Source organism: Crassostrea angulata, chromosome 7, assembly GCF_025612915.1.
Source record: "Crassostrea angulata isolate pt1a10 chromosome 7, ASM2561291v2, whole genome shotgun sequence".
NCBI lineage: Eukaryota > Metazoa > Mollusca > Bivalvia > Ostreida > Ostreidae > Magallana > Magallana angulata.
In genome coordinates, this window is record NC_069117.1 from 49,218,708 (window position 1) to 49,231,780 (window position 13,073).

General features: G+C 32.7%; 1 protein-coding gene across 1 annotated transcript; it reads right to left on the minus strand.

Moving 5' to 3' along the window:
• Positions 1-6,693: 6,693 nt before the first annotated feature.
• On the minus strand, positions 6,694-12,581 carry LOC128191171 (complex III assembly factor LYRM7-like). Its single transcript, XM_052863253.1, has 5 exons — positions 12,472-12,581; positions 9,245-9,317; positions 8,939-9,009; positions 8,573-8,654; positions 6,694-7,022 (listed from the first exon to the last, which is right to left on the minus strand). Exons 1-5 carry the CDS (start codon positions 12,496-12,498, stop codon positions 6,895-6,897), a joined length of 381 nt encoding a protein of 126 aa, XP_052719213.1. The 5' UTR covers positions 12,499-12,581; the 3' UTR covers positions 6,694-6,894.
• Positions 12,582-13,073: the final 492 nt, after the last annotated feature.

Consider the following 13,073-nt stretch of genomic DNA (forward strand, 5'->3'; position numbering starts at 1 on the left):
ACTGGGTGGCAGTAGATACAAAATTCACAACATGACAACTAGTTAGTTAGTTGTCATGTTGTGAATTTTGTATTTACTGCCAACTAGTTGTCATGTTGTGAATTTTGTATTTACTGCCACCCAGTAAATTCAAAATTCACAACATGACAATGTTTTACGACTAGCCGATGACTGATTTTGTAACCGGTTACCATGTATCCGACCGAGTAACCGGTTAAACGATTAATAATCGCCATCTCTGAGGTACAGACACATAAACGTATGTAGAGCTCTTATGACATTGCATTCTGATGAAAATTTTTGATTGGTTTTGACACAGTAAAGGATTATTTCTACTGGTTACAAACGATTTGTTTTAATCTTATTATAATGTTATCAGTATATGCAGCAAAACAGGATTGTGAGCAGCTAGAACAGTCCATTTTGCATTAATAACATTATCCATCGCTGAATAAATGTGTGTAATGTTGTTAGGTTATACAAAATTATAATATCGATGTAATTCTTATTCTGTATGGAGCGCTTTAAATGGGTGAAAAATTCGGCATTTTGGTTGCTGAAAAAGGTATGCCAATAAGTAGTTCTTTTAAGCGACACAGATGGACCAATAGCTTTTACATATGTATATATACGCAATGATAGGATCTAGCGTCAAAATTGCATCTACTATTACTATTCATTGTTGTAGGTCTCAACAGACCGCGCCATAGTGAGAGTATCCGGTCGCTAGAAAACTCCAGCTTCCGGAAATTTATCGGAAACGGAGGAGACGGCCTCAGCAGCACGGAGTCCACGCCGCATAAAAGACCAGAACAGCGCTGCATGATTCGGCACTCGAACCCAGAACGAAACCGAGCGGCCAAGGTACGGGTAATCAGGATGTTGTTCGCCGTAGTCATCGAATACTTCATCTGCTGGACTCCAATGTACGCCGTTCAGACATGGAAATCCTTTCACGAGCCAAGTTTAACGCAATATTTTTCCAATCTAACACTTTCTCTTGTATATATGCTGGCGTACCTGTCGTCTGCTTGTAACCCTGTGACGTATTGCTTGATGAACAAAAGTTTTAGACAGTCTTTTCGAAGTGTTTTAAATTGTCGTAACTGTTGCAATATGCTAAGAGCCCAACGGCATTTTTCGAATCGCAGTGACCATTATAACTCTCTGAAGCTTCAAACAACGCGATGTAGTCTTTTAAAAAACAATCACGCGGAAGTGACGCAAGAACATGTTTAATGACGTTGAAGGACGTTATATTCAATGTGTCTGACTGAGCTATAACAACACATTGAGCATAAATGGAGCTTAAACCTGTCTCACGACACAACAACAACCCAATGGACAACCGTTATCTGTCTAAAGACACCGTAACTTACTTCTTCTGATACCGAACCAATGACGTCATAAACTCTAATCTTCTATCTAGAATAGAAAAAACACAACATGTTCAGCGCTACCACAAACTTTGATTGCACAATGACCACAATATCGATTGTAACGGCACTACACGGTATCTAATGTAACAGACCTGTGTATACCTACAGTTTTTGTAGCAGCAAACACATTTCCCCTGGCATTGCAACTCAGGTCGTGACGCAAAAACTCGTCTGAAATGCTCAGATCACTCTCCGCTGCCCACGCCGTAGGCTAGAGTAATGAACGCAATACCTCACTTATGAGTAGACTTTTTAAAACTATATTTTACAGAAATCTGTATTTTGAAATTTTAATGTGAAGTTTGCATAAGGAACATTGAATTAACTGACAATGTGTATCAGTACGGAAGGATTTACTACAACAGTTACAATAAACATTGAATACAGACCAAACAGGAGACAAAGACAAAAATCAGTTACCGATGCCTTTACGCCACTGGCTCGAGACGGGTTCAACGTGTTGTAACTTTGTAGTTTTATTTTTAAAAAGGTCATCGCTTGTTTGTTTCTGATTATGAATTTATCAATCATTTCTTTAGTTTATTAACAGAAAACCGCTAGTTTGCCGTCCAATATTACCAAAATAGGTGTATTCTTGGCCTCAAGTGCATAAATAGTGGGCTGCGGTTTGTTATTTCTGTAATCATACATCAATGATGACGTAAAGTCTTGCAAAACTCATTAGCAGAATTCATGAAACGATAGAAACACTTGTCTAGTGATGGCACAACAGGAATATATATCATACTGGAAAATTTCGTCTTACTACTGCAACATTTCATGTGACTCTCTGGAAATTTCATATTGGAACATGTCATGTGACTCTCTGGAAATGTCATATTGGAACATGTCATGTGACTCTCTGAAAATGTCAAACTGGAACATGTCATGTGACCCTGGAAATGTCATCTTGAAACATTTCATGTGGTTCTGGAAATTCCATACAGGAACATTTCATGTGACTCTGGAAATGTCATATTGGAACATTTCATGTGGTTCTGAAAATATCATATTGGAACTTTTCATGTGACTCTCTGGAAATGTCATACCGCAACATTTCATGTGACTCTGGAAATGTCATTTTAGAACATTTCATGTGACTCTCTGAAAATGTCCTATTAGAACAATTTTTCAAAATTTTATTTTATCATGGAAACAGTTGTGTGATACTATATGATTCAAACCATATAGGAATAACAATTGTGATACTATAACACGTCATATTGGAACGTTTCTTGTAACGCCCAACTTTGTCAATATGGAACATTTCTCGAGGTCTTGAAAAACTGTTATATGCCATTTTGGAACGTTTCTTGTAAAACTGTAATAATGCCATATTAGAAAGAAGATGAGTGAATAAGGCGTGTAAACTACCTATATGAGGATAGATAAGATACTATAAAATTAAAATATGAACAAATCTCATAATTTCTTTCTAAATTATTGAAAACAATGTATATTTACCATAACATCGATTTACATGTATTACCTTTAAATAGGTTAAATATTTAGAATAGGTTGATTTAAACTGGCGTTTGCGTGTCAAAACCTTCAAATAGTGTCATTTTCAGAACTTCAATGCCTTTTCTTTTATGGAGTGGGTCAGGGCTCCATATTTTTGTCATAGTCTACTAGTATATAAGGTTTAAAGGAAATCAAACCGATTTCAATCAACAAAAACGTTGATAGATGACCCACTATACTTTTAAATTGGCATTTTGCATCCCGACAATTGAACGTTTTAGAGAAATACTACAAGTCCGTAAATTCGTGGTTGAAGTTGCATTTAGCGCTAGCATTTAAGAAAAAAGTTTGTTGTGACTGAAATGGCTCAGTGGTTAGAGCACCAGACATTAGGTAACATTATAGAGCTAGGGTTTTTAGGTTGTGGGTTCGATACCATTAAAACTTTAGAATTGGGTTTTTTTCTTATCCTTTGTTAAAATATTCAAAACTGAATATAGTTAGAAATGGACTTTTTGTAAACTTGTAATATAACATCATCTAGTATATTTGTTTGGAAAAAAAAATATTTTGAAATTGTTTTGCGCTATCTTGTTCCCCCATCTTCTTTATTGTAATGCTGCAAAATGTCGTATTGGTACAGTTCCTTGTAACCGTAACATGTTAAATACATGTACTAGTATGTTGTTGTTTTGGAACAGTTCTTGTCTTGCTGGACGTTGTGTCTGGCGTTGCTAGATCACAATATTTGGTTAAATAATTCTTTTTCAATATTGTGATTATTACAACCATTTCATAAGTACATCTGAATTTAATGGAGTTGATGGAGATTAATGTAAGCAGTTTACCCAATTTTGAGTTAATATTTCTTATCCTCTCCATTACACAGAAATAAGTGAAAGCATTAGTGGCTATAAATTGTTCCTTATACAAAGCTTCTCAGACGATTGTCAGATTTATCTTGATCATATGTGGGAGTAAAGACAAAAACAAAATATTAAATAAAAACTTCAATTCAATTCAATGTTCAGAGTTAATTGACAAGACTGACTTCTATTCTCCTTTAATATCTCAATAAAACGACAGTATTTGTCTTGGAATGGGCTTTTGTAAATCTGGGTTGATGGGAGTAAAAATGAAAAATCAATTACAACAGATTGGCTGTTTGAGAATTCCATTATATCCTCCTCTGAAGCCGTTTCATCAAAAGACGCACGCCTGTTGTTTTTCTTTGTCCGGCGTAATTACACACATACGTCAAGAACTAATGTTCGCTTTATCAAAACGCGTATTTGTGCGTGCGTCCGACCTAAGTTACTTAAGCAAAAAAAATCTTCGACTGACCGAGCAGTCATACTTTTTGGTCCGTTATGCGTTCTTTGACAATGTTGCCAACCACGTTTTTTACTTATTCTTTTGAAAAACGATATTTTGTATAAATCCGACAAAATTTATCAAAAAATGAAAAAGAAAAAAAAGAGACGAGATTGCAGATTTTAAGGAACAGAAAAGGGGGGGGGAGATATTAATTGTGGTGGCCGTATTTAGACTTCCGATATATCAATCTCCTTGAAAAGAAAAGTATTTGTATAAAGATATAGAAGAAATATCAAAGTTTTAATATTTGAAATTTTCTTAACCGAACAATAGGTCATCGCTAAAGGTATCATTTCTGAATTTCGAGGTAGATCCGATGGCTGTTGACCAGCAAGCCTCTTGAACATACATGTAGCAAACAGATGAATACATCTTACGTTAACTGTTTGGACTAGTTAAACTAGGAGCGGAATGTTTTGTAAAGTCTAGCATTGTATTTTTTTGGTACATTGTTTAGCGTATAGATTTTTCATTAATTTCCACAGAGAAAATGTGATACTGAAGTAACTGTACATTAGCGGTGAACCTAGTTACAAATTATGACATTTTATTAATTTCATGCAGAGGTTCTTTTTTTTTTAAATAGCCCGATATATTCCTCAAAGGGTTCAAATTATACCTTTTTAAAATTTTGTTTTAAATAAAAAGTACGATCTTAATTCGGTTATGTATGCTATTATATCCTCCTTAGAGTAATAAATCCCATCTGAATTTCTTTGTTCACACACCCGTTATAATTAGGCAATTGAAAAGTGTCAACGAGAAGATAAAGTCAACGTCCTATCCATGTTTCAAAACGTCAGCAATCCTTAACAACCGAACCTTTCACCTTAAAGGGACCTAGACACGATTTGAGTTGAAAAAATTTATATTTCATTTTTCTGTATCAAATGATCTATTTGTGTATTTTGAATGATTTACCAAAATTCAAATAATAGAAATCAAATTACAAGCGAGATACAGAGGAAAGAAATCGGTATTATGTAAACAAAGCTCCAGTCTTAAAATTATTTGTTTACAATAATGTAAAATGAAAAAAAATATCATTTCTTTGACAAAATAACTTGTGGCAACAAAATAAACTGATTTGATGTTTCCTATACACATGTACTTTTATCAATAACAAAAAGCAACATTAGAGTGAAACTTATACCAATACAATGCATAAGAAAACAATAACAAGACTCAAGCTTTGTTTTCAAAACAAAGAATTTTAACCTCTGTTACTCCATTGTAACTCTATATTTGACTTCCAAATATTGATAAAGCACTAGAAACATCCATATTAACTATCATAGGAGATAAAACGGAAAAATTATATTTTGAAAAATTTGAGTTCAAATCGTGTCCAATTACCTTTAAGAAAGCTGTATGGTCGTGGCCATCTTTGGACTATATAAATCTCCTAAGACGAAGAGCTCTGCATAAAGATATAAGAAGGCATTCGAAGTTTATTTTAGCTAAGGTTCATGGAATTTTCTATACTACATGATACTAGTAGTTTATGGCTAAACAAAATATTTTTTTTTCACAAAAATGAATGTAGATATTGTTGATCACCCAACCCCTATATTTCAATCAAGAATGTTTGTTTGGATATGGTACATTCCTTTCCTAATTTTTAAGTTTACTAATTAATCTGCAGAAAAAAATATAAGGGTTAGCTAAAAGAGTCAGTTACTTAACATGTTTAACATCACACAGAGGGAAAAGCTAATTCTTCCTTCCATATATATAGATTTAATATTAAGTTGGAAGTTTGACGTTAGTTCGTGTCTTCTGTTTCAATTCGATCAATCAAACTTTACTGTGGATTATTTCAGAAATTTGCCACTAACTTATCAAAGACTGGGGAAAAATAAATTTGAGATATCTCTCTGCGCTATGAATGAAAAAAAAAATATCAGTTTAGAAAAAAAGCAAATATAAGGGAATTACAACACAATATTGTTAACTTGATTATTCTTCAATGTTCAAAGATAAGAAATTGAATTTGTTCCAGCGATTTTCCTCTGCAAACTTTGTTCGATCAAAACTCACCATATTCACATGGAGAATTTTGTGCTTACAAAGATAGAGTTGCCATGGTGTAACAGTGAATAGCGTCATCAAGACTAAAGTCATCCAAATTATGACGCTAGACAGCCGCCCAGACAACCTCCAAAAGTACACCACTATTTCAACAGTGCAAGGAAAACATCTAAACAAACTATGTCAAACAACTCACTATTTTGAGCTGAACACTTTAATAAAAATCTTCCCATAAATATTATTCTCCCTGTGTAACTGGAATCAAATATGGCAGATCGAATTTTCTGCTTGTAAAGAAATCAGACACCATAAAATTTCTAACGGAAAATAAATACTAAAATAAATCAAAGAGATTATACAAAAGGAAATCCAAAACAACATACACAGCATTCATATTTATTCACAGATATAACACTGATACTTGATTGAAAAGGCTAAAATGTAGTCCTTTAAAGTTTTATCAATGGGGAATATGCCACAGTCTCCATTTTCTCTCTCTTTCTTTCACCTGTCAAGCCTATTTTCAGAAAGTCTTTGACATTGAGATTTCAGACATTCAGTGCTTCTCACAAATGCCTATATATCATGACGCCTTGGGCTCTGTATTTTCATTGCATTTTCTTTTTGACTTTCTAGGTATTCTTGGAATCTCTGCATCTGGGTTAAAGGGAATATTGGGCCTCATATAAGTTTCATCTCGAATATGCATCCCTGAAAAAAAAACAATTATATTGTAATTTTTACATCATTTTTTGGAGTTAATCAGAGTAATGAAAGACATGAAGTAATACAATAAGCTCTCTAAAAGCATTGTTGTTGTACAACCACCAGTTATTATCCATTCTTTCATACAGAGGACAAGAAAAAGCTAATGTCAATACAAGTCAATCCAATTTGAACAGAAGCATTACAACAATAAACTTTGCTAGCCTCCATGTTTAAGGATGAATTGATAAACAATCACTTCATTCCTAGTTGCCTAGTTATCGCAGTCTGCATAGCAGAGCACTTAGATCTCTTCCACATTTACAATACAATCATGGCATCAAAATCGTTTTAGAAATCTATTTTCACTAGGGAATTCTTGTTGAAGTAAAATTTCATTTTAATATCAATCTTTTAACATCATGTCCATGGGCCACTTTGCTTACTTTAATGTAACAGTTCCCAATGTCATTTTGTATCCCCATTTTATACCTTTGCTTTATGTATTGAACTCCCATTGCTACCACATACTGGCTTCTGAAGGTGATGATTTTTTTTTAATCAAATCAGAAAAAAAAAATTTCCAAATAGTTATGAGATATCACACTAATGCTCATAGAGATATTTTCCTATTTTTCCAATAGAGAAATAAAGTCCCATGGGCCACATCGCTCACCTGTGTAATGGCCATAATAAAATCAGCGTTATGGAGACATATAATACCACTACAAAATATCTGCACAATGTAGTATAATAAATCATGTATAAAAATATTTTTATCCAGATATTCTTGTTTATTGTTTAACATTGAGCTGCTTTTGTAAAAAGATAATTTCAGTCATATCACATATTGGTCTAAAACAACTGTTCATAGATACATTTACATGAATACTTAAACCTACACCAAGCCCCTTGTAGGGTCCAAGAATTGTATATGGGCCATGGTCTAAACAATTGAGATCAACAATATGTCAAGATGATTGCATTCAAGGACATTTGTAATACCATATATTATTACTTTTCAGTTTTTGAGAGTAAGTTTAAAAAATTTCTATGTAAAATTCGACCCTCTAATGTGGCCCCACCTTACCCCCAAAAAAATAATTCTGGAGACCCAAAAGCATGATCATCATTATACTCTCTGCAATAAGTTGTGCAAGGGGATAAAAAAAAAATTTTCTCTATTCCTGGATTATGGGTTGTACAAACTTGACCTTATGCTTTTTTAAAGATCTTAGAAAAGAAAAAAAACTGTAGCATTGAAATTCTGGAGAAGTATTTTGACAGATTTTCTATATGCAAGTATACATGTGTTTCTATCCATGGGTGATGGTATAGAAGAACCTGACTTCATACAATATAACAATAACAAAATTTTTATCGATGAAGATTTTTCGTATGATTTTCAGAGTTGAACTATTTGTTTTCCATTATCTCATTTACCCCCAAGACCTGACCCACTTCCCCCTCCCCCGCTTTGGAACACTATCTATGGCCTCTGGGTCATGGTTGGGACAAACCAACAGAAAAATCCACACTTTGATTGGGGCTCTTACTGAATGTCTTTTCTTCCACTTGTTCAAGCTGGACTAGCTGTGTTTTCATCACCGTCTCCACTTCCTCTGCAGTCTTAAACAGCTAAAATCATGACAGCAAATATCAAACAGCAATAAAATGGAAATCATTATGAAAAATTCATGCCAATGTTTCAAGAAGGAAAAAGAATAAGGAAGAGAAATCCTGTTTTATTTTTTTTTTAAAGTATATGATAACTAAATGAATTTTATTTTCTTGCTTTTTAATACTTCTGGTATTCTTATTTCATTCTTAAAGAAATATGAGTGGCTAATCATTTCTGGAGAGAATTTCGCAATTAAAAAACATGCAATGTTTGACAACTCATTTAGAAATGTGATGCTCACTTTGTATATTTCTGCTTCATCCGACACATTCTTGTTCTTTCTGAAGCCTTCATTTATCCGCTCTCTGCATACTGTAAAAACAGAATAAATGAAAACAGCAGCTCTCAATAGAGCTTGTTTATAACCTGCTTGCGGCACTGTTGCTTGCTTTATCTGTTGTTTGTTTAATACATGTACTAAAGTACAGATTAAGTATTTTTTACAAATAATAAAAGCATTTTTATCTTTATCTCCCCCCCCCCCTCGCTAGCTTTAATGAAATAAATCTGATTTTATGTTACAGATCACACTGGATTTTGTACATACCACTTAGTCCATGGTTGTCATTCTTGAAAGCTCTTTGACGTACTCTATGCAGCTTTTTAAAGATGGAGAGTAGCTGTAAACAACCAAATAGCTGTTTAATCACATAACCTAGCTACCAGTAATATGTACTGTATCTTAATTAAAGTTCAGTTTGTAATGAATAAGACAAATTAGAGATTTGTAACTCATCTCAACTGTAAAACATAACAATCTATAGTTAGGCCATAAAAAATTAATATTAAGATTCTCATCCTGATTTGCAAACAATATGAGGCGGGTGGGCGGATTTTAGTAATTAATTTTTTTAAAACACCTTTTTCACTGTTCATGTTCTAGAAATAACAACTTTTAAATTGTTAATGCTAATATGAGTACACAAACCCAATTTTAATCTTTTAATTCCATTTTATTTCAACTTAACTGTTAATGCAGGAAAACATTTGTATCTTTATAATAACAGTCATGACTGGAATCAAAACAGTAATCCACATGTTTAGGCAGTCATTCAAATGTATTGAATTTTTTGTATACCGAACCTGATTTTTTTCCCCAATTTTTTTTTTCAATTTTTTTTTGAAAATAAAATGCATCAGGCGGGCCATTTTCAGAGGAGCAGGAGGAGATAAGAGAAATAATGACCAACCAGGCTGGGATTTGAACCAGGGCCCACTGAATCTCTAGTTAGCTGCTCTACCAACTGAACAAGCTGGCGCCAGCCTGATATTCGAACCAGTTTGACTGTCACATCATTCCTTAAATGGTCTTCATCATTGAAGATCTGCTTGATTGCTTAATAGGTAATAATTACCATATTAAAGAAAACCCACATGAAACAAAAATATTAAGAACATGTTTTAATTACTTATGGGTAATGCATCATGATTTGGCAACTTTTGAATATTCAATCAAGAAACATACAGAACCCAAATATTATTTATAGCTTAAGGTAGTATTGGACACCTCCATGTTGTGACGAACTATTTATCGAAATAGACAATAAAAACAAGCATAATTCTATAGATAGTTTCTTTCCAAAAATTGTTACCTATAACAGCGTGGCACAGTGGGCTAGTGCGTTCACTACGGATCTGTAAGTCTTAATGAAGTTCGAATCTCACTGGGGATTTTAAATCTTTTACCTTTCCAAAACTTTGTAAAACATATTTTGGGGGGTAAAGGGTACTACTAAACAGAGAACTCTAGAGAACTTTAGAGAACTCTAGAGAACTCTGGCGATTTTTTCATATTTAAAGTATTTAGAACCTATTTTTGCATTTTATATGATAAAAAAAGTTGTATTTTAGTCGAAAGATATATTTAAAATATTTGGATTTAAGTAAATATTAATTATTTCACGCAAAACATCAAGTTGGGGAAGACTAAATTATTCAAAGGATCTCAATCCCAAGCAGTTTACAAGTCCATTAAAATTACTCTTTTTTAAATTCTTTCAACATTTAATATAATTCTTGATATGGATTTTATTTAAGGTTAATTATATTTTATAATTTGTAGCGTTAGTGTCTTTATTCTCCGTTTGTGATTTGTTATGATTTTAATTAAGATACTGACTTTTTGCTTGTCGTCAACTTCAAATCTTGATAGTTTTACCTGAGTGTAATGAAACAACTCTTCTCCATGAATATGCATTTATAAATGGACAATCGAAAGAATATCCGAGATCCACTATGGCACAATTCTGGTGTGTTAACACATAAAGATACTAAGAATTTCAGCTGGGAGTTGCCATCAAATTTAAAATTTACAACGATAAAACAGTCTGACAGAAATGATTTTAAATGAATTAGTTTGACTTACTAGTATTTCCCTACAGTCTCAAAAAGTAATGAAAGTATTCATTTAATCTATACTTTTGATCACCCTTATATACAAGTAATTGCATGTACACGCAGTTTGTAGAAAAATTAAAAAACATACAGAGACCAAAATTCATGTCGATTGTATCAATAAAAAGATATGATATATATGTGTTTTCGATAAATAAGGCATCATTAAAAATAACTTTTACAAGAAACAAAACATCAATTGTGAGCAATAGAATGATTAACTAGTCAATATTAAATGGAAGCAAAGTCACAACACAGACAGATTGAAACATTAGATGCACCAAAGATGTGTCGAGATGTTGTCTCTTCATGGCATACGTCATAAAATAACCAGGGGTAGCATCAAAGCATAGGTCATTTGAATTTGTTGGACTGTACATGCATAACAAAATTGATTTGTAGTGTTATCGCAGACAAAGACACTAGAAATTGTAAATATTAATTGATATAAAGGCTTTAAAAATAGTGCATGATTTGCCTTTTCCTTACAGAAGAAATTAAAGGGGCATGTTCACGATTGTGGTCAAATTCTATATTTCTGTTTTAATTATTTACATTATGCTTTAGGAATACATTTTTAATGATCAAATGAAATTTAAGAGTCATTTGTTAAGTAAAAAGCAAGATACATTTTTTCTGTACAATAATAATAACGTACGTAAGTTGTTATATTTATAACAACAGAATATGATCATTGAAATGTGATAGCTTAATATATATTATTTTGTGTTTTTACGTGCATTATTATACCAATGGCTTGAGGTAACCTGTATATAGAAACAATATCTAAATGACATTAGATCGGGATCGGAAATTGACGATCACGCCGACTAGATTTCCTTCGGGAATTTGTCTTTAATTAGTTTACAATCAACTTTAATGAGTTTATGTATGTAGTATAACATGGAACTAAACAGATAAATGCATAATAAAGCATTTATTAGCCCTTTTAAATGAAAAAATCCCAGAGTTCTCTAGGGTTCTCTAGAGTTCTATGTTTAGTAGGACCGTTTTAATATCGATAGATGTACCATATACACTCAACAATGACATTATGTAAAGAAATATAACATGCTATGAAAAGGGCTCTAATGATACCTATATTGTATATCTTTTCTGAATATATATTATGTTTGACCCTTTCTGTACTGTTAAATTGATCGGCAAATATGTAATATTTATTCATAATGCGTAAAACACAGGGATACAAAAGATGTTCTCTCATCATATCACGTCATTCGCTCATTATCAGATTATACATCAAAGCCATTCTTCCTACAGTAGATACACCAGGTACATGCCAATTACATCATAATTTCGCATGGTGCAACATGCTGTTTGATTACTGTAACATGGTTATCATTATTTAAGCATACCAACCTGTGACCGTGTGACTTTTTGTGCCATTCCAGCGGTTGTTTACGAAATGTGGACCATTTGAATCTCCAGTCACACAAGAGTTGGCAAAGGCCCACTACTGTGTAGAGTACTATATACAATTATTATATGGAAAATCACTATTTTAATTTGTTTTATAATTCAGATTAAATCATATGATTCAAATATGAAATGCAAAAACATGCTATTGTATACCCAAAATGAAATGTGTGATTGTATCCTATCATAACATCAATACATATAATGGGGGTATGGATTAATATTAATTGAATAGTTCAAATAGATAAAATATGATGAATGTTTGTTACACGTCTTTTTATTCACGTATTATAACTACAGCTGTATGATGCAATATCATACAAATATCATACCAATTTGTATCGATCATACTATACTCTTTACTCTTTATTATAAATTCACAATCTTAAATCAACCATGTAAGTTCATATGAGGTATAGGAACCAGTAATTAAACTTTAACTTAGCTCAGGGTCTGCATTCAGAGCTAGCTAGTACATGTACTGATTTATAGGCTACCATTAAATTATTTCTAGATCCATATTTTTCTTGCATCATATTTTTTGT